General features: G+C 35.9%; 2 protein-coding genes across 6 annotated transcripts; one reads left to right on the forward strand and one right to left on the reverse strand.

Annotated features, from left to right (window-relative positions):
- Positions 1 to 3,512: 3,512 nt before the first annotated feature.
- On the forward strand, positions 3,513 to 11,140 carry LOC144554196 (catalytics). 3 transcript variants are annotated; one of them, XM_078302501.1, is made up of 15 exons: positions 3,514 to 3,815; positions 4,172 to 4,244; positions 4,394 to 4,415; positions 4,527 to 4,605; positions 5,091 to 5,123; positions 5,399 to 5,547; positions 5,692 to 5,848; positions 6,268 to 6,508; positions 7,141 to 7,382; positions 7,627 to 7,890; positions 8,526 to 8,636; positions 9,004 to 9,228; positions 9,455 to 9,658; positions 10,170 to 10,346; positions 10,725 to 11,140. In XM_078302501.1, the coding sequence occupies exons 1-15, from the start codon at positions 3,546 to 3,548 to the stop codon at positions 10,911 to 10,913; spliced, it is 2,436 nt and encodes an 811-aa protein (XP_078158627.1). In that variant the 5' UTR covers positions 3,514 to 3,545; the 3' UTR covers positions 10,914 to 11,140. The 3 variants fall into 3 exon arrangements, with proteins under 3 accessions (XP_078158629.1, XP_078158627.1, XP_078158630.1); XM_078302503.1 differs by lacking the exon at positions 7,627 to 7,890 and having other exon boundaries at positions 3,513 to 3,815; XM_078302504.1 differs by lacking the exons at positions 3,514 to 3,815; positions 4,172 to 4,244; positions 4,394 to 4,415; positions 4,527 to 4,605; positions 5,091 to 5,123 and adding an exon at positions 5,280 to 5,309.
- Positions 11,141 to 11,846: 706 nt separating this feature from the next.
- On the reverse strand, positions 11,847 to 20,611 carry KUP3 (K+ uptake transporter 3). Of its 3 annotated transcripts, none has more exons than XM_078302500.1 (12): positions 20,337 to 20,611; positions 19,184 to 19,421; positions 18,505 to 18,579; positions 18,294 to 18,464; positions 16,429 to 16,479; positions 15,718 to 15,978; positions 15,457 to 15,509; positions 14,758 to 14,878; positions 14,412 to 14,666; positions 13,236 to 14,116; positions 12,530 to 12,790; positions 11,847 to 12,052 (listed from the first exon to the last, which is right to left on the reverse strand). In XM_078302500.1, the coding sequence occupies exons 1-11, from the start codon at positions 20,367 to 20,369 to the stop codon at positions 12,569 to 12,571; spliced, it is 2,361 nt and encodes a 786-aa protein (XP_078158626.1). In that variant the 5' UTR covers positions 20,370 to 20,611; the 3' UTR covers positions 11,847 to 12,052; positions 12,530 to 12,568. The 3 variants fall into 3 exon arrangements, with proteins under 3 accessions (XP_078158626.1, XP_078158624.1, XP_078158625.1); XM_078302498.1 differs by having other exon boundaries at positions 11,847 to 12,080; XM_078302499.1 differs by lacking the exon at positions 11,847 to 12,052 and adding an exon at positions 12,070 to 12,155.
- Positions 20,612 to 21,642: the final 1,031 nt, after the last annotated feature.

Below are 21,642 nucleotides of genomic sequence, written 5' to 3' on the forward strand. Positions count from 1 at the left end.
TTCTCATGTACATACATTGGAAAGTTCCAGCATTGCGTTTTTTTAAAATAAAAATAAAATGATAAAAATTCCTTCAAACAATAAAAAATTATCCATGTCCCATCAATATTTAATTTCGACAGTCCCCAAACTGCCCTTAATGTTTCATCTTCAGAAAGGTGTATCAAGAGATAAGAAATAAATCACCTCCGTGTTGAATCTTGTATCAGCTTCTGGATATTCAACTTCTCCTCCTTTAAAATCCTGGCTTTAAATGACAGCACTATAAAACATTAATAACAAAAAGTATATCATTTGTTCATCCTCTTCTTACCTTGAAATCATAGTAATAGCACATGCCATGTTACCAGAATAAGACAGAACAAAAACATTAATTTCAGATCTACTGAAATGATATAATCTAGAGCTGCAATTTGAGACACATCCTTGCTGAAAGGTCTCAAACAAAACCAAATTTGGTCAAAGCCAAATTAACAGTAGATAAACAAGATCAAGATGAGAAAAAAAAATCATATCATTTGGGAACATTCCTATTGAAAATGATGCCATGTTGAAACTCAATACTTTAAAAATCCAAATTATGTGAAGTGCATTGACATCTCAGCTGTTATAAACTTTGCATTGGTGTTAAGCCAAGTGTTAGATAGAATTAAATATTAATATTTGGCTATATGGTTGACTTGATACTAAAGTTTAAATCTGTGAAGTTTCATTCAAAAACAAAGAACCAATTTGCTGTATTAAAATTGTGAAGTAGGTAAGATGGTGAAAATTGTGCAAAAACAGTGAGAGAAGAAAAAACTGTTCGCTTGGGTCTAGGGTTTTGGTCTCGATCGGGGAAGAAGGAGATTCGCGAAAAAAACTTTCAGCGAAAAGGCAGTCTTTTGTTGTATTATATTGTATAGCGATTAATGTGGCGGGTTCAATTTAAATTAAATTTAGACTTCTACCCAGAAAAAAAATATATTTAATCAAAAAAAGATAGATTATTTGTTTAGATGGTTCAGATTCAATTTAAATTTAGATCAATAAATCTCAACCATTAGACTTTCTGTCATCCAATTCAATTTAAGGTGTATAATATAGAGGAGAGATAAATGAAATTGAAATAAAAGTTATTAAAATTACCTCGAATCTTCAACTAGTAGAGCTCTCGTGCTGATAACGTGTTATAAAATAAAAATAAACAAGCATAAACAAGAATGTAAATAATGGCTATCTTTTATTCATATATTTCTCATGTGTACAATACAAGATTACAATGCCTCTATTTATAGGCTACCAATTGTAAATGAAAAGCCATTACAATAATAAATATGAAAATGAATTCTAAATAGTAGTGGGACATAAATTCCAATGGTAGTGGGGTAGTGGGGTAGTGGGGATTAATATTGGGAGTTACAAATGAATGGACCATCCACTATATTCATAACATTAATGAGTTTGTTTAGACTTTGCTTAGCATTCGGTTATAGAGAGTAATTGTCGTTAGAACATTGTAAAGGAAGATTAAACTTTTGATTAGCTTTTCTACATATACCCATTGTACATGTACTCTACGAATTACAAAATAAATATTAATCAAATTCCATCTTCTCTTCTCTAAGCTCCAGCTTCACAAAAATGCTCCGGAAACCTCTGCACTAGCACAACCACAAAACACAGCTCTAAGAAATAACCAGAGCTACTCTTCTAAGGCTGTTTGGCAACACATGAGAGATTAAATATTAATCTGTACTAAGGAGGGGCTGTTCGGTAAACTAAAAGAAATTAGGACATGAGATTAAAATAGCTAAAGGAAGCTGAAGGAAGAATAGAGGTGCCTTAAAGAAGAGGCAGGGGATTGAGATCCAGGAAAAAGGAGTATAAAGGAGATTGTCTTAATCTCCGCTAAGAAAAAAACGACTAAGGAAATTAAAGGAAACTCCTTTAAGAAAATCCTTACCGAACAGTACCGTAGAAATAAGTCCCAAAATCAGCATCTGTCATTCTCTTTGATATATTACTTCACCTTTTCAAGTCTCATTAGAATTTTGAACTAATAAACTCTTATACATATGATAATATCTTTAACCACTAGACTAATTAAAGGCTAATTCTTATCAGCTGCTATTTTTGTTGAGCATATAATCAAATCAAATCCAATCCAATCTACTCATTCGATATTCTTTGATATCCATACGAACAAATTATTATAAAAGATCACGTAAATATAAATCAGACACACGAATTGACCCAAATCGAATGGTTCAGATCGAACTTCGAATCAAATTTAGTTTGATGACATTCTCAGCTTATCGCTAAAATTAAACAATAAACAAAAGAAGATCTATTTTATTACAATTAAAGGAAGACTATCATTCAGTAAGGTGAATTATTAATCCTACCCGGAACAACAAAAACTGAGATTTCATGCACCCTTGAAAGCAAAAATATAATTGAATAAAATGAATATTGAATTAAAGTAGGCAAAAGAGGAGAATTATAGATTTCCTTCTCAAGCTTTCCCAAACTTTCAGATCAGTTTTTGGTTCAAAAATGTGTAGGTGCTTGTTAACATAAACCTCTCAGAAATTCTAACAGTATTTATTAGTTTCTTATGATTGAAAATTTTAAATTATTTGACAAATACTAAAAATATATATTAATATTTAAGTCTAATCTGATTAATTTAGCCATCTAAACAACTCAAAACTGAACCGACCCAAAAGTCACAGACTTAGGATTTGATTGGTTAATGTATGAAACTGTATTTTACTATAATTTTTTGTATACAAATATTGGAAAAAAAAAAAAAGGCTGAATAAAATCTTACACAACTGCTGTACACTATCTTTTCTTACTAAAATTTGTTTATAATTAACCATAATATCATTAGAACTAATACGGTTGTTTATATTAAAATATACTTTAAAACTAAATTTTATATTATTAAAAACTTTTTACTATTTATTTATTTAGATAGATACTAAATTACTATTTTTTAGACCGATTTGAAATACACGAGTCATGTTAAGGGGAACCGATTTGAATTTATCATAGATTTTGAAGTTAAAACCGGTTTAGCTTGCTTATTTTTTAAGACGATATTTTTCTTTCCGATATGGCAAAATTTGTCGGCTACTCGCAATCGGCAGGAAGTATATCCCAGACGAATTGGTTCCCTAAAGTAACTTAATTTTTGAGTTTTGATCCGAACCGTCCGATCTACTCTAACACGAATATTAGGGCCCGTGCGTTCCGTCAGATTGGGCCGAACTTCTGATCCGACGGTCCGGATTAAAAATAAAAATTGAGTTACTTTACGGGATACATGACTGATCTCAGACTGGGGTCTGGGGGTACCACAGAATGAGCTCGAAGCTGAGCCAAAGTAATTTCGTAGATTATATCACTTTAAGATTCGTGATAGATTAAAAAAGACAATGCAGATCTCTACCAATGGGCAATGGGCAATGGCCACTGGATCTGAATTCCAATCGCCAAATGGCAGCATGGTACCGCTCGCTCAAAAGTCAAAACCAACACGATATTTCAAAGTCCAGATGGCGCTCTCGCACCGAGGCGCGACTGCGCTCTCTCTCTCTCGCTCGCTCCTCTTCTCCTTTCCATTACCTTCCCACCGCACTCTCATGCTCTCTCGCTCTCTCTCTTCCATCTCTCTCGCCTCTCGCCGTACACTAACCTCCTTCCTTTACAAATCCGCCATGTCTACCTCCGCATCCGGGCCTGGCGGGTCAACTGCTCCTACCCGCCACACGAACCGACTTGCGTCCGAGCACAGCCCCTACCTCCTTCAGCACGCTCACAACCCGGTATGTTCATCGCATGCTATTTTTGTGCTTCTTCTCTTGCTATTTCTTCTTTCTGTCAAGCATTTCGTCGAACAGTTAACCGGGAACTGTATGGAAGGATAATTATTATTTTTCTTCTTTTCGGGGCTATATTACAAGACAGTGTATACGGTATACCTGAGCTTCCGTAATGATGTTCTTAATTGTGAATTTGCGCCATTTTTGTACCAAAATTGTGTAGTCTAACTGAAGATTGGATAGGTACCACAGTTGGTGAAATACTGGTACGACTAGGCTTTTTCCTCCGTTACTTGGTACAACTTTTCTAATTTTTGATATTGGAATTGCATACTGACAAGTGATCTGTTTGGTTAAAGGTTGATTGGTATCCATGGGGAGAAGAGGCTTTTGAAGCTGCTCGTAAAAGAGATGTACCTATTTTCCTTTCAAGTTAGTAGATGTCTCTAGTTCTCTGCTAGTTTTTCTTGGAAATTATTAATTTACTTATTCTTAATTTCAAGTAATTATGTCAACTTGTGCTAATATGTTTCAATTGGTTGATCCTTATTCGCGGCCATTATTGCCTTGACACTGTGAAGTTGGGTACAGCACATGTCACTGGTAATATTTTCAATTTGATACCCTTATATTCATTTTTCTTCTATTTCTTGATATGGAAGGCATTTCTAGTCTGTATGATTTGATGTTGTTCATTCCTAAATATTTCCGTAGGTGCCATGTAATGGAGGTGGAGTCATTTGAAAATGAAGAGGTTGCCAAATTGCTAAATGATTGGTTTGTTAGCATCAAGGTTTTTCTTTCTGCTGTTACTGTGTCTTTGTTTACTACAAAAGCAAACTGAGTTATATATTTGGCTCATATTTGCAGTACTATAAATGGTTAATGTTGCTAATTTGGGTTTGCCCTGTCTTCCAGGGGCGGAACCAGAAAAATGAGATAGTGGGGGCTGGATAAAGAAAAGTAGTGTTATTTTAATTTATGATGGGGGCTAATAGTATAATTTCTTGTAGAAGTTAAATTTTTAAGGGACAAAACTGATAAAAATTCAAATTTATAGGGGGTGCTTAGCACCCTTTCCCCTCTGTTTACTTCCGCCACTGCTCTTTTCTAGGCTTGTTTGAGACTAATTAGGGGTTTAGTTTCATAGCATTGGGTTAGTCAACGAGGATAATGGGGGCAAGGTTGAGACTTGACCTCATACTAAGACTGAGGTATCGTTTTCAAATGTAGCATTTCAGTAATTCAGCTCTTTATTTTTATTTTTATATGAAACAGGTTGATAGGGAAGAGAGACCAGATGTTGACAAGGTTAGCCAAATTTCTTTTGTTCTTCATTTGCTTGCACACGCAAGTACTGGTTATTATCAGCACTGTATCCAACTAGTTCATGCAACCCTGCCACTGTTAATTAAGAGTCATTTCTAGATTTGCGAGTATAGTACCAAGCTATTGCATATATTCAAGCACTGTACTACAATTTGGAAAAAAGAATAGGTAGCACAGATTTTTGCTAATTTATCAATTCTTGTTGCTTGTTGTTATTCTTTTCTAGTTTAAACGATAATAATATTTTTCTATTGTAGGTGTACATGACTTTCATACAAGCACTATATGGCAGTGGTGGCTGGCCTTTGAGTGTGTTCCTCTCTCCTAACTTGAAGCCTATGATGGGTGGGACCTACTTTCCTCCAGATGATAAGTATAACCGAGCTGGCTTCAAGACTGTTTTAAGGTTGGAACAATTTGATCGTTTAAAATTATTTATTTTTCTTTTGTTATTCTGGCAAGATGATTTTGTATATTTCAAGGGTAAATACTTCGATGAAATTATTATTTTTAAGGAAGCGTTTCAGTCTGAACTGGGTTAATTTTTCAGAAAGGTGAAGCAAGCATGGGATACAAAGAGAGAAACACTGGAAATGGGTGGGACCCAAGCAATAGATCAGCTGACAGAGGCTTTATCAACCTCTGCTAAGTCCACCAAAGTTTCTGATGACCTGGCACATCGTTGCTTGAATCAATGTGTTGAACAGGTTCTTCAATTTCCTTTCCTTTTTATATATTTATTGTTGTAAATTTACTCAATACCTTGTCCTCCAATATAGTTTATTTTCTGAAAACATTGTTAATCTTTAACCCTGGAGAGACTAAAGATGACTGACCCAACTTTCTCTGTTTGTATCATCCAGAAGAAATATATGTCATTTTCTATTTTTTTTAAGAATCGAGAAAGAAAGGGTTTTTCCGAGTCGCTCAATGCTTTAGCCCCTGGAGAGACTAAAGATGGAGTGAATTCTGTTCCTTCAACAATAACCTGCTGGATTCATATATATACATATTTCTCAATGCACACACACTCTCAAAGGAACAATATATTTTAACCATTCAATAATTTTTGCATCATTAACATGATTTTTCAATACCCATACATTCAAACTTCTTTTCTCTTCAGCTGACAAGCAGCTATGACCCTAAATTTGGTGGATTCGGGTCTGCACCAAAATTTCCCCGACCCGTCGAGGATTGTGTGATGTTGTACAAACATAAGCAGCTAATGGAGAGTGGGAAAGATAGCGAAGCAGGAGATCTGATGAAAATGGTGACACATACTTTGCAATGCATGGCCAGAGGGGGAATTCATGACCATGTTGGTGGCGGATTCCATAGATATAGTGTTGATGAATGTTGGCATGGTTAGTTTTCACTTACCTGTTACTTTGTGTATCAGTTTCCCTGGAACTGCAATTTTTTCACGAGGGGAAATTTCATGTATATCCCTCATATACTTCAAAATTATGTATTTCCCCCTCTAAAGTTCATAATAACACATGTACCCTTCTAAGTTCTAAAAACTCAAAAATTTATCCATTTTACTATTTTTTCTATTAAAACTAATTTTAAATTTAAGAAGTTCCCGTTTTGCCCTTTATTATGAAAAATAAAAAATATGTAGCATGTTTTTCTCCAGGACAAATAGGTCATTTCTCTACATCTGACACTTACACAAGCATATGCCTAAGTATCACTGTGTATGTGTAAGAAGTAGAGAAATGACCCATTTGACCTCGAAAATTGACCAATTAGCATACTGACATTTTTTTTAAACATGCTACATATTTTTTTATTATTTTAATAAAGGCTAAAACGGGTACTTTATAAATTTTAGTGTGTTTTAATAGGAAAGACAATAAAATGGGAAAATCTGTGAGTTTTTGACATTTAGAAGGGTAAATATGATACATAATTTTGAAGTTTTGAGGGGTATGCATGAAATTCTCCCTTTTCTTAATGTCCTATTCTCAATTTCTGTCTCAATTTTGTGCAGTACCACACTTTGAGAAGATGTTGTATGACCAGGGACAAATTGTGAATGTATACCTGGACACATTTTTGATAACTGGAGACAACTATTATTCCTCCATTGCACGTGACATTCTGGACTATTTGAGGAGAGACATGATTGGAAAAGAAGGCGAAATCTATTCAGCCGAAGATGCTGATAGTTATGAACATGAGGGCGCACCTAGAAAGAAAGAAGGCGCATTCTATTATTGGTCGAGTGAAGAGGTAATTTCAGATGTTTGCTTTTTTAGTTTGATAACCAGGTTTTTCTTTAGCAGATGAAACAAAGTACAAGTCATATACGATGATGCCACAGAATAAATGAAGATAAATCCAGGCCATAAATACAATCCTGATTCTCAATAGTGTACCAATAAGTCGGCTAATAATTAGTTGCTATTTTGTGTTTCACTTGTTTTGCTATTGGTAAAACTTATCAACTGGATTGTTAATTACTGTACTTATGTAGATAGATGAGATCCTTGGAGACAATGCCAATCTCTTCAAGGATCACTACTATGTCAAATCATCTGGGAATTGTGACTTGTCAAGGAGGAGTGATCCCCATGACGAGTTCAAAGGCAAAAATGTTCTTTTTGAGAGGAGACCTATCTCCTACATGGCTTCTAAGCATGGCATGTCTCTGGATGAATACTCGAGCGTTCTAGGTGATTGTAGGAGAAAGCTATTTGAGGTGCGGTCGAAACGTCCCCGGCCCCATTTAGATGACAAGGTTCCTCTCTTTTTTTGTCTTGGTTTGTGTTCATGATGTCATGCCAATATGCGATATGCCTCTCTAGTTCCATCATCCCATGCACGTATTTGCAACATACATTGGCATATGCAATGCATGCATGGAATGCATCCATTAATCTATGCACCCAAGCATACTTATATGTTCATGGATAGAAAGAGATTTTGATTCATTCATGCATGGAATTCCTGTGCACATGTTTTTGGGCAGATGCATGGCTGAACATACTTTCCTTTTATTGAGCAGTATTCTTGTATATATTTCTGTCTATTGGATTTGTTCAAATTTATACATGGGGATGGATTTAGTCAGTAAATTCATGCTAACTAGCCTGATATTTTTGTGTGCATCTGTTATTTATAAAGAGAAAAAGTGGCCCACTCCAATCAATAGAAACACATAAAAGCACATACATCATGAGAGAACCTAAAATCTACTTAATATCAGAAGAGATGGGTATGCTATCTCAGAAGAGATGAATTGCTTTCTAAGAGATGGGTATACGGAAAAAAAATTAAGTGGGAAACACCTATGCATGTAATTAGCCTTTTGATGTTTCGTTCCTCCTGCTACTTATGTGAATTGATTGCAACTAACTGGAAATGTGTACACAGGTGATCGTCTCATGGAATGGGCTTGTTATTTCTGCTTTAGCGAGAGCTTCACAGATCCTCAACCTAGAACCAAAAGGCATTGGGTTTCATTTTCCTGTAGTTGGATCTGATGCAAGTCTTCTTACTTCTCTGTTACTATTTGCAATTATCTATAATTAACATTACATATGTAGGCTCTGCCAGTAAATCTGAACACTTAGGTTATGGGACAAACAGGTAATATGTAGGCTCTGCCAGTAAACCTTAGATGTACATGGAATTATTATGCTGAACAGAAGAAAAAAAAGAAAATTAGGAAACAGGTTAAATTTGGGTAGAACAGTAAATTGTTAGAAACTTCCAAGAGATGTGCTTTCTATCCTATGTTTGGATTAATGCATCAAGAATCCATGTACGAAGCTAACTCATGCACTGTCATTTAAAGTACAATCATGACTTGTCTAGTCTGAACATGAAATTTTGCACCGAATTGTTGTAGCCAAGTGAATATCTTGAAGCAGCAGAAAAGGCAGTGTCTTTTATTAAAAGGAAGCTATATGACGAAATCACAAATCGGTTACAACACAGCTTCCGTAATGGCCCATCTAAAGCTCCAGGATTCCTTGATGATTACGCTTTTCTCATATCGGGACTCCTCGATCTTTATGAATATGGGGGTAATATAGATTGGCTTCAATGGGCCATACAGCTCCAGACCACTCAGGCAAGCACCATTATGCAGATTTGGTATACTATTACTTGATAGTCTAAAACTTGTTGATTTGGTATACTAACGGGACTAATAACCCAAGAAGAACAACCTGAAATAAAATTCGGCCTGAAGAACTCAAGTCCAGTTTTATCCACAATCTAATATCCCTATGCATGGCATGGTGTGGCGAGAATCTTGTAGAACTCAATTATTAGTTTGTGGATTGTACTTGTTGCAGGATGAACTATTTCTAGATAGAGAAGGGGGTGGTTACTTCAACACTCCAGGGGAGGACCCCTCAGTGCTTTTGCGTGTTAAAGAAGATCATGATGGGGCCGAGCCGTCAGGAAACTCGGTCTCTGCTATCAATCTAATAAGACTTGCGTCTTTTGTTGGTACCGACAAGTCTGACACCTATAGGCAGACTGCTGAGCATCTTTTGGTACTCTCTCTCTTTGATTCTAAATTTCTAACTGTATTAGAAGGCTTTCTGAGTTCACAGAAGTAGTTTGTCAAAAATATATATCATTTTATTTATCTGTATTACCATGGAAAGAAATTGTTTAGTTGACAAAGTTTTAGATCCGGAGGCTTTTTGGGTATTACCATGGTAGTGATGATTGAAATGTTGCAATCAGCAACTTAGCATAAATATGGTGTTTAGATTTTCTGTTCCTACAATTGTTAAAAAATATTATGATTGCTGTGCCCCTTTAAAATGAAAATTAATCATATAATCCTTTCAATGGTAGTTATACTTAGAGGTAGTTTGGCCTTTTTTGAAGGAAACAGGTAAGAAATATTTTAGTCTTGAATGGCATATTCCGTGGGTGTTTCTGATGTTCTCCTTTTGGAGATTTTATAATGATTCTCTATATTTTCACAGTAGATGAAGTTAAAACCCCTCACTAATGTGCGCTGACATGCAGTGCCATTAATCTTTATTTTTGCAGGCAGTTTTTGAGACGAGATTGAGCGAACAAAGTGTGGCAGTGCCACTAATGTGTTGTGCTGCTGACATGCTTTCAGTTCCATCAAGGAAGCAAATTGTGTTGGTTGGTGACAAGGAAGCACCACAATACAAAGAGATGCTTGCAACTGCTTTTGCATCATATGATCCTAATAGAACTGTAAGTTTTTCTGGTTGGAAACTATGGATTAGAGTTCAAACATGACTGGTACTGGTACGCTACTGATTGAGTCTTAATTCAAGTGTGAATTTCAACTTCATCACAAGGGGAATGTAAGGAATAAAAATGTATCACTTACCAGTATGGTACTCCTTGAAATTTGTGTACATTAATTTTCGAAGTTATTACATCATTAGGGTTCTCTGTGTAGATCTACAGAACCTTTTTTTTAACCAAATTTTTTTTTTTTTGAGAAAAACCACCATTTAATGTGAAATTCACATGAGGTTATTTCTGGTTCAGGTCACTGGTGTTTGCTAAGACTAGCATTGAATTGAGCATCTTAAGTTGGTGACTTGTCTGATCTATGCTATGCAGGTGATCCAAATTGACCCGAAAAATGCAGAAGCAATGGATTTTTGGGAGAAAACAAACCAGAATATAGCTCAAATGGCTTGTGGTGGCCCACCTGATGTACCGGCTGCAGCACATGTATGCCAGAATTTCAAGTGCAGCCCAATAGTCACATCATCAGATGGACTTGAGAACATTTTGAACAAGAAATGAAGAGGTGTATACCGCCTTGTCTATCAAATGATGTAAATATAATAGCCTCGATGTAAATATGCCAGCCAACTTTTTCACTATTTGGTTGGTTATATAGTTCCGATATCTATTTGTATAAACAGTAGACTGATAAATTAGTATAAAAATAAGGCCCCTTGTGGACTGTCTTGTAAGCTCATCTTGGTTCTTCGAGGTTAAAAGCATGGATGCAATACATTATTTTTGAACTTTCTTTATTACCTGTGGGAGAACCATTAGTTTTTAAATTTACAATTTTAGATTTTACCTTTTAGTAGGAAAAAGTCTTAATGAAAGGTGGCAAAAAGATGAAAACTTGTCATGGTGTATAATTGGATCGAAACTGATGAATTAATTTGTAGATTTTCCCTATTGTTTTAATATGTTGGGCTATAGAACCGGTTTGGCATTAGCACCTCGTTGAATTTCCATAGCACACTCGATGAGATGAATGGCAAGTAGCAGGAAAAATACCAAATTCAACTAATCAAATAGCCAACCAAACGGACGCAACAAAATTTAAATTGAATGGCAAGTTAAAAGAAAACGTAGCTTAGAAGGAATTCATATCACCCAAAGGTAACAGAATATTTCAGATTAGATTCGGACCATCTGATTAGAATTCACTGGAATATTAAGGGGCCTTGTGCATTTAACCTCAGCTCGGATTAACTTGGATTTTGATTAGACGGGGTCTAAAACAGAAATATTCTGTTACCTCAGAGGATATGGACTCGCTTAAAAGAGGCTCAAACTGTATTATAGTTCTTATTGATGTAACAAGCATTAACCAAGGTTTATTGAAAGTATCTATATAAGCTTTTCAAAGACATTTATGTTAGATAATGTACAATATAAGAAAAATAAAATAAAATAAAAAAGATGCACACACTGGTCAGTATGACATAATCTATATGAGAAATCACGGGACAAAAATTTGATCTGGCATGCGCTAAAATATATTTAAAATTTGCAAGAGAAAGCTTGAACATTTTATTACTCAAGCTATGCTACAAAGTACAAACTATTCACAGTTCGACCAAAAGAGAAAAAAGATCATGGCCATATAACATGATTTCATCTTTCATGTTTATGTAACAAAAGCACCATCGATCCTTCATCTCCATGGAGTCAATTGCCATTATCATACTGCAAAAGAATGGAAATTGGCCAAATTAGTTAAAGAAGCTTGCATCAAGATCAAGTGTCACATAAAACTTGAACCTTCAACTTGCAAAACATACAAAACTTAGAATTTGCTAAACCCAAGTGATGGAACTGTAACTCCTGTCAGATTGTAAATTTAATGACCCTCGTCAGGTTATATACATTGCATAGTAAAGTTAGTGACTCGCTGTAATTATGGGCTGCTAAAGTATCAGGTTAACCCAAAGTAGTATTCTTAAATGTAAGTTAACTTTGTTGATCCGTCAACCTTTTCTTTCAAACAAGCATACATTTTTTTTATTAACATATCCTGCACTCTTAACACCTTTTGGCATGCACAACAGTTTAAGCAGTTAACTCTAAACACCACCCCCTGCCCAAACAAACAGAGAGAGAGGGAGAGAGAGAGAGAGAGAGAGAGATTACTGCACCTCATGACAGTGAAATCACTGATTACACAAACAGCTGTTCTAGACATAGTAGATCATGCCGACCTCAATTAGACTAATGTGGGGGATATGTAGTGCCACTGAGGGACCTCGGCAATTCTTGCGCAAGAAAGAGTATGCCACATCAATGACAAATTTCTTGACAAATGATGAATTTCTTCTTGCCTTGACGTATGAGTGACCCATTATGTATGCCACACCTGCATGCTTTGCTTCAATCAGTGCATTCAGCTCATCCCTTACCTGCACGCCAAGCCAACTTATGGAATCATAAAAAGTACCCAATAAATGAGAAACTTTGCATCTGCTTTGCAATTCTTGGACTATTTAAAATATTCCCTTGTGTCTAAAAAACATGAGAAATATCAAATATGCCCTCTCTATCCTAATAATTCTTCATTAAAAAAAAAATTAATAAAGCACTTCTTACTTGTGCAAGAGAACAAGAAGTGGTGAACTGTTCACATCATAGTTTAACATTTTATACCTTTAGGGGTATGGTGACAGTTCTTATGCTTATAGAGGGTTAACCTGGTTTTTTTATCCTTTCCCATGGCTACCTTTCATATTTTGAGGCTTATGCACCAAAGGCGATTTTGGTCTGGAGCAAATCAAGAGCAGCACAAGTAGCATGTGCAGCAACTAGTTGCTCATTTCATGAATCACGCCATACAATAACTGGACTAACCTGAGGGTCCATAGAATTGGCCCGGGGTAGCGGCAACTCGAAGCGCACACGACGGCGGCAACTGGGTGACTCCTGCACGCACGCTGACTGCAGGCTCTGCAGAGTCTCTGATCGGGAGCTCAGAACTGTGATGGAGTTATCATCACCAATCGTTTCATCTTCCTCCTTCATCATAATTGAATTAGCCAACAAATCACAAGTCCTTATCACCGCCATTCGGCCTTCGTTTGACGGGTCATAGGAACCCGACGAGGCCGTAGCCAGATCTTCGGCCTCCATTTCAATGAATTTTGCAATGCTCAGTACAAGCTGGTCCTCAAAGTGGTCATCATCTTGTTGCACGTCCTTGTATCCATACCGCGCAATGCACCGGTACATACGGTAATTTTGGGGTCCAATTCGTCCAATGAGGTACCGCTCGTCTTCTGGCACATAGGGAACTGGTACTGATTTTATGCAGATGAAAACCAGGACTTGGTGGAAGGCTGGAAGGTTGGTTACAAAGTGGGAGAAGATGGATGGTACACCGGTAACCAGCTCAGTGTATATGAGGCCGATGCCAGGTACACGCACGATGCCGAGGCTGGGTCCAAGGGTGAGAATCCATTTCATTGAAACCTTATTTTGGAGATCGTATTGGTACTTGCGGCGGGTCCCATAGTGCCAGACATACATGATAAACATGAAGACTAAGGAGAGGGCAAGTGGGGCCCAGCCCCCCTGGGGTACCTTCATGAGAGAGGAGGAGAGGTATGCAGCCTCAATTGAGCCAAAGAAGATGAGGAAGAGGAAAGCGAGTACCGGGTTCTTGTTCCACACAAATATTATAACGAGTGCCATTAGCCAGGTTGTGATGAACATAACAGTCATGCATGCAATGCCTGAAATTTTCAAGACAACATCATCAGAAATTTTAAGAATCAAGTAGTCTTGTCTTATAATTTCACAGTAATAATTTAATATACTTAATCAAAACAATTGTGATCAGTACCAAATTGAACCATTGTACCAGTACAAGCTTTCTTGTTTTCCTAAGCATTTGATGAAACTTTTTTCTTTCTTATATAACCCCATTTCTTCCTAAACTCAATATGAAAGAAATAAAACCACCAAAAAAAAAAATGCACCTCTCACCCACACCCCAAAAGTTGTAATTTGCTAGTTAATATAATATACCGTAAGCATTGCCGATGAGAGTGGTGTCACGGAAGCCAATGGTGATAGCGAGACACAGTACCATGAGAATCCAGTTTATTTCAGGGATGTAAATCTGGCCGTAGATCCACCTAGAAGTGTGAACGACCTTCACACGTGGGAAGCAACCCAAAGAATGGCACTGCTTCACAATTGAAAAGGTTGCGGATATAACTGCTTGGCTTCCAACAATAGCAGCAAGTGTGGCAATGACAAAAACTGGCCAGAATGCACGTGCTGCACCGGAAATAATATAAATTTTTTAAAAATTTACTAATGTAATAGTAATTCAGGTATTTCAGATGGAATCATATGCAGAAGACATTACTTGGAATAGAATCATAGAAGATAGTACTGGCAGCTGCAGTAGTTCTGTGCTTAGAAAGAAAAGCAGCTTGACCCATATATTGTAATACCAGGCATGGATATATAAAAGAAACAAAAGCCAGCTGCACAAACATTAAATATCGAGTTAACAAGGGACCTTCTGATATTATAATTTGATTATTCACTTTTTGGTTTGGTGACTCTCATCTATAACTTAGTCACTATCTTGTTCAGTGTGGTGCTTATTTATATTTTTCACAATTTTCCATTCGACCCTTCTCCTTAATACCACATTTGTTTGACAGGAGGTGAAGGGTAAAGAAGTTGAAGAGTCAAACGGAATGGAAAGGAATGAAAAGGACAGTTGCTATTATATTCCAACCTCTTGTTTGGTTGGTCTTGTTTCCTTCCATTACACCCCAATCTGGGACGCAATAAAATATAAGCTTTAGAGGGTTACACGAGGTTAATACTCAAAACTACTATTAATTATCCAACCAAACATAATGATTTATGAAGTTTTCTTTCCCTCCCCTTCCATCTTTCCTATAGTCCCTATCCAACAAAAGCTATAGACACAGTTGAATACAAAATTTGATCCAACTTATCATATCTTTCCTTGGCCGAGCATTTCTCACATTGAACTGATGTTATTTCAGTACTAGAATAAACCACCCCAGGTGGTGTTAAATATACATACCCTAATTGATGAAGCAGTGAAGTGCCCAAGATCGGCATACATAGCTTCGGTACCTACACAGCCAATGAAAATACATGTAAGAAAACTGAACAATAGTTATTCAAATATGCAGAAAAAAAAAGCTAACAATAAAAAGGTAGATGAGTTTTTGGTTGCCTCAGTAAAAGGATAATCTCAGACAACATTTTTTATGCTCTCATCTCTCACAGCAGACTAATGAAATGGTTGTAAAAAATAATAAAAGGAGCAGTTCAGAATTACCGGTGATAGAAAGAAGAATCCCTCCAAGGGAGATCCAGCCGTCTCTTCCTGTCAGTTGGAAGAACTTGACGATGTAATGCGGGGAGAGGGCCCGGTAGATTTGATGGTTCCAGCAGATTGTGTTGTACACCCCTACGACCGCAATGCAAATCAACCAGATTATCACAATCGGCGCAAAGAGAAATGCGACCTTCTGGGTTCCACGGTGCTGCAATGCGAAGAGGCCCACCAAAACCACACATGAGATGATAACGACCTCTCCTGTTGTGGCAACATATGCAATTACAACAGGGAAGTTATGGAATATGCTTGTGTTTCTTTTTTTAATAAATTTCTTCTGAGGTGATTAAACTATAACCAATGCTGAATGTTTTGTTTTTATCATAAAAGGTTAGTGAGCATCTACATTTTCTTAATCTGATCACTGCTCTGTTCTTTTCAATAAACAAATTGAATGAATTTCTATTGCAGTGGCCTCTTAAAAAGTAACACCTATTTCAATGAAGTTACTGAACATATCTGTCAAATAAACAATAATAAACAGGTACCGACTTTGGCTCTCTTTTTTTTCTCAGATGGCTAAGCTCGAGCTAACAACAACATGGACTCTATAGAAAAATGCTTATTTTTGGTCAATTGGTTCTAGTGTTGGCAAACCAATAGAGAAATAATCAATATAAGAATAGCAGATATAAAAATAGAAACACATACTGTCTCGTAGCTCCTTCAGAGGTACTTGCAGCCCAGAAATGGAGGACAGAACTGAAAACAAAAGCGATAAAAAGAATTTGATCAGTTGTAACATCCAAAGCATAAGCTTTCCAACAAAGAATTCACACTAGTTCTCCAGTTCATTTACAGCAATATTCAGATTACTCGAGCCTCCGGGCAGAATTGGTAAAATAGTATATATATATATATATATATATATAGAGAGAGAGAGAGAGAGAGAGAGAGAGGTTGGCTAATATCAAAACATTTGTTCCTAGACCATGGAACAAACGATTCGGTTTTTACATTTTCAAAATCCAAACAGTCGATCCAAACCGTTCAACATTCAATCTATATTAAAATGTGCTTGGAGACCAAATTTTACATGTTTTGGAATTATTTAATATTTATTAAGCCAGTTTTAAAATTGTTGTTTTCAATGATCCAGAAAATTTTCCATGTTTATTAAAATCAGTGATTTTAAAACTGACTTAATAAATAGTAAAAAAATTCAAAAAAAATGTAAAATTTGGTCTCCAAGCACATTTAATATAGAGATCACATCTAACGGTTTGGATCGGCTGTTTGGACTTTGGAAATTGGAAAACCAATTAGTTGCACCATAGCTCTGAATATAACGTTTTGATATTAGCCAACCTCTCTCTCTCTCTCTCTTTTTTTGAAAATTTGGCAGAAGCTGCCAAAATGTCTCTCTCTCTCTTTATATATATATATATAGAGAGAGAGAGAGAGTAAAGCTAGGGTGTGACGTGCTCACCAAGAAAGTTTGGTAAGTATAACTCCAAAAGTATATCGGATTAACGTCAAATGCCGAATCCAAACCGTTGAAATCCATGTACTTCATGAGTGATGCATATACATGCAAAATTTTGAAAGTTTCGAGTTTATTTGCTACACGGTCAAGTGGTCAAAGAAATAATAAAAATTGAATATATAAAATAACTTATAAATTAACTTACAAAATGTTCATTTCTTTGACCACTTGACCGTGTAGCAAATAAACTCGAAACTTTCAAAATTTTGCATGTATATGCATCACTCATGAAGTACATGGATTTCAACGGTTTAGATTCGACATTTGACGTCGATCCGATATACTTTTGGAGTTATGCTCACCAAACTTTCTTGGTGAGCACGTCACACCCTAGCTTTACTCTATATATATATATTTAGGTAACTTTGGAAGTCATAATTGCAATCACTTTGACATCCTGTAAAGGGTGACATAGCTAGAATATATCCTGCGAGTATATTGCAGATGTACCTAAGTACTAGATGATACAGGATGTCAATTTCTTCTTTAGAATGCTTAAACTCTTGAAAATGAGTGAGGCAATGTTACTATGCATATTGCAGATTGGTCCATATTACGGATCAATATTTTTGTTTCCAAAGTCCAAATAGTCAATCTGAACCGTTCAACGTGATCTCCATATGAAAATGCATTTGCATACTAAATTTTTTAGATTCTTTTTACTATTTTTTTAGATGTAGAAAATCACTACTATAGAATGGTCTATAATATTAGATCAAGAGACTTTCTACCTATATAAAAAATAGTAAAAAATTCTAAAAAATATAAAATTAAGTCTACAAGTACATTTTCCTATGGAGATCATGTTGAACGGTTCAGATGGACTGTAGACTTTGAAAATGGAGATACTGATCCGTAGTACGGACCATTATGCGCTATGCATAGTACAATAGCCTCACTCAAGACTTTTTGCATCTTCCCCATATTTTGTTAAAACATGTAATTGATATTTGCACCCCAGGAGCAATATACACGAAATATACAAAAAGAAAATTCCAATTTGAGATTTTAAAAAACAAAAGAAAATAACCAGAAATAGCAGGGGTGAGGACACCATCTCCAATGAACATGCAAGCACCGAAGAGGACGATTAGCAGGAGACAAGTTCGGATCTTCTTGTGCTTCTCAAGGAAGCGCTTCAGCGGGGATGAGATGGGACCACGCACCATCCCCGTGCCGTAATATGTTGAGAGCTCCTCATCTGCCGCTTGCTGATTTGGCAGCAGACTTAATTTTGCATGCTGCCGCTTGCTGATTTGGCAGCAGACTTAATTTTGCATGCCGGCATAGCAATGAGTATAGAGCAAACGTACCTCCTGTTTAGAGCATTTCCAAAAATTTAACTGTAAGGTTTCAATTTTCGATAATCGACCAAAGCGATTTTGAGCATTACATCGCTTGGCAGACAAAGATCTTCGTTAGTTGGTAAATTAAGGGTAAATTAACTGTCAAGGTTTCAGAGGGAAAATGGTTAATTTATCTACTTTTGACACGTATACGGTGACATTTAGGTATACGCTTGTGTACGCGTCAGAAGTAGAGAAATGAACAGTGCCCTCAGAATCCGAACAATTAGAAGACTGACATTTTTCTTAAGCATGCTATATATTTTTATTTTTATTTTAAAAAAAAAGGCAAAATGAATACTTTATAAATTTAAAATGAATTTTGATAGATAAGGCAATAAAATGGGCAAATTTGTGAGTTTTTGAAATTGAGAAGGATAAATATGATATTATGAACTTTAGTGGGGGTTTCGAAGTTTTTGAGGGGTATACATGAAATTCCCCCTTTATAATAAAAGGTTAATGGAGGCTTACAAGCTTGTTTGGGAGAACTGTAATGCCGATAAAATCATGAGCTGATATGAAAACCCCTGCTAGTAAAAGTAAAATTAATCTCAAAGTAAAAAGTGTGTACCTTCGCCATTATCATCAGCAGCTATAACCATAAGCACATATTTCAGCAACGGTATAAGCGTAAAGGTCCAAAATATGAGAGAAAATGCACCGAATACGACTTCCTCTGATTGATAGTGGCGTAGCCGGCCTGAGAATGTACTTTTGTACACGTAAAGTGGCGATGTTGCAAGGTCACCATATACCACACCAAAACTCTGGTACGCTAAAAGGAGAAGATTCTTGTAGTGGCTCTTCCACTGATACAAGGATTGAGAAAACTCAGTTGCAGCTTTTAGAGGATGGGAGCCTTATTTTGGTACAGGAATGAGCATTTAAAAAGGAACCTTTACTGAAACGGTTGTGCTGCTACCAGTTTAATTTCATTTTTTTTTTGCTTTTGTTTGTCCCCTTTTTTTTTTATTTTCTTTGGGTTTTTTATTTTTTTATTTTTTTTTCATTTTGATGCTCAAGTTATAATTTAATATTTCTTTGTTCCCCTCATTTCTTTGTAAGAAGAAAAGAGAATAATGTCCGTTTTGCTCCAGCAATGAAATCAGAAACAGAAATAAAAACGAAATTGGACCTAGCATTCAATTGATGTGATAATTTTAGCTTATGTAAATTAACTTTTGTACCCTGCTCATTGAACAGTTTACTATGACCTGATTTCACAAATATCTATTATATTATAACCTACAACTTCATCTACCATTAATCCTAGACTATCTTAGCATAGTAAAAATACAGCATACCAGCAAATGGGTAAATATATTTACAGCACTGTTTTGGCTTCATGCAGCACAGGAGTAGTATGTTTTTTCAGTTTGACTCTATTATCTGTGAGCTGCATGAAGCAAAACCAGTACTTTCGATATCTTTATCCCCAGAAAATTAGTATGGATCACTAAACAATTATCCGAATGTTTTGAATATATTTGCAAAGAACTTGCTACCACAAATGAGTTTGCATAAGACAATAAGAGGTCACTAGATGAATTTCCAGTGATTTATCATGTTTATTATAAAAAAACACGGAATAATAGGAGATGCAACATATAAAAAATTTCACCAAAATGACAAACAATACAAATGAGTCAACTATTCAATTGATGAAATATCTATTCAGTACCAAACTTCCCGTTAAATCATGAAATTAAGAAAAAAATTCTAACCTGATGGTCGTCAGCTCCGCTCTCTTGATCCATTCCGAACCCTCTCTCGCCAAATACCGCCAAATACCTACGATTTTCGCGTGATTTCGAAAGCCCCCTTTTTTTCACAGAGAAATCCCTTCAAATGGATTCATCTCTCCTTCCTCCGATGCCTCCGATCGAAAATTCAAAGGAGAATCGGGAAGAGCTCAAAATAAATTGACGAAAAAAGTATCAGAGAGAGAGGAATAAATCCAGCTTCAATTAGAACCGATCGCTTCTAATTTGATTTCCTTCGATGAATTCCACACGGTACTATTTTTTATTTTAATTTCATTTTCGCTTAGATTTATTTATACTGCTCCAAAAATTCGCATCCTCTGAGGTATCTCATATTTTGCGTGACCTTTTGGAAATTTCCAACCGTTCAAATACATTCTACACGAATCTCAAACCTCAATAATACTGCCGCCTGCGTTATCCCCGAATAGGCACCGGACACGTCGGTCACGCAAAATATGAGATATCTCAGAGGATACGCACTCTTGCAGTCCTGCGGCTTTGGTTGTAATAACTTAGCTGTTGACCTACGGGTATTTCCTCAAAAAAAAAAAATTAGCTTAGCTGTTCCAGAATTCAGAGGTCTCTGACAAGTGGGGCCTTTGACAGCTACAAAATGAATTGAGCTCAAAATGAGCTATGGAATATAGATACTTTATCAAAAATAACTAATGAGCTATTTATATATACTAAGATAAGATACGAGTTCTAACCTAGATTTATTTATAAATCGATTCGAGTCAGAAATTGAATTTGAAAATTGAAATAATTAAATTATCGAGTTGAGACTAATTTAAACTCGAGACTTACATAAGCACGGTTTTTTTTTTTTTTACTTATTTCACATATTACTATAAAAAAAAATCGAGTATAAATAATTGATAGTCGTCTTTTTATATGGGGAACATTTATTTATTTATGAATATTTTACTGATTTTTAAACGAATAAAAAAGTGTTATTCACATCCTGAATAAACATGATCAATAATTGAGATTCTGTAAATCAAACTTCAACAATCTTGGAATCATTTATCATCTAGTCTAGTGCTGTTAGCACAAACTTTTATACATAAAATAATTTTTTGTAGTGCTGATAGAAATAAATCAATAATTTTAAGTCATAGAAATCTCTTTAGTTGCAACATTTGACGCACACACTTATCCTTTCAAGTTTCAACTTTCAAGTTTCAAGAGCCGTGCAGCGATGTGCAGCTTCGGTTGCATATAACAGCCACAGATAAGCTTTTTGGCTGAATGTGCTCTTTTA

The sequence above is a fragment of the Carex rostrata genome, chromosome 5, assembly GCF_964058835.1.
Source record: "Carex rostrata chromosome 5, lpCarRost1.2, whole genome shotgun sequence".
Taxonomy (NCBI): domain Eukaryota; kingdom Viridiplantae; phylum Streptophyta; class Magnoliopsida; order Poales; family Cyperaceae; genus Carex; species Carex rostrata.

Excerpts from the sequence above, each read along its gene's own strand:
- KUP3 (XM_078302500.1), bottom strand. The coding sequence starts at position 20,369 with ATGGATCAAGAGAGCGGAGCTGACGACCATCAG. Across the intron at positions 14,117-14,411 it reads TCTCATCGGCAATGCTTACG|GCATTGCATGCATGACTGTT; the intron begins GTATATTATATT and ends TGAAAATTTCAG. Across the intron at positions 12,791-13,235 it reads CCAATTCTATGGACCCTCAG|GTAAGGGATGAGCTGAATGC; the intron begins GTTAGTCCAGTT and ends CTTGGCGTGCAG.
- LOC144554196 (XM_078302501.1), top strand. The coding sequence starts at position 3,546 with ATGGCGCTCTCGCACCGAGGCGCGACTGCGCTCTCTCTCTCTCGCTCG. Across the intron at positions 4,606-5,090 it reads ATTGGTTTGTTAGCATCAAG|GTTGATAGGGAAGAGAGACC; the intron begins GTTTTTCTTTCT and ends TATATGAAACAG. Across the intron at positions 10,347-10,724 it reads CATATGATCCTAATAGAACT|GTGATCCAAATTGACCCGAA; the intron begins GTAAGTTTTTCT and ends TATGCTATGCAG.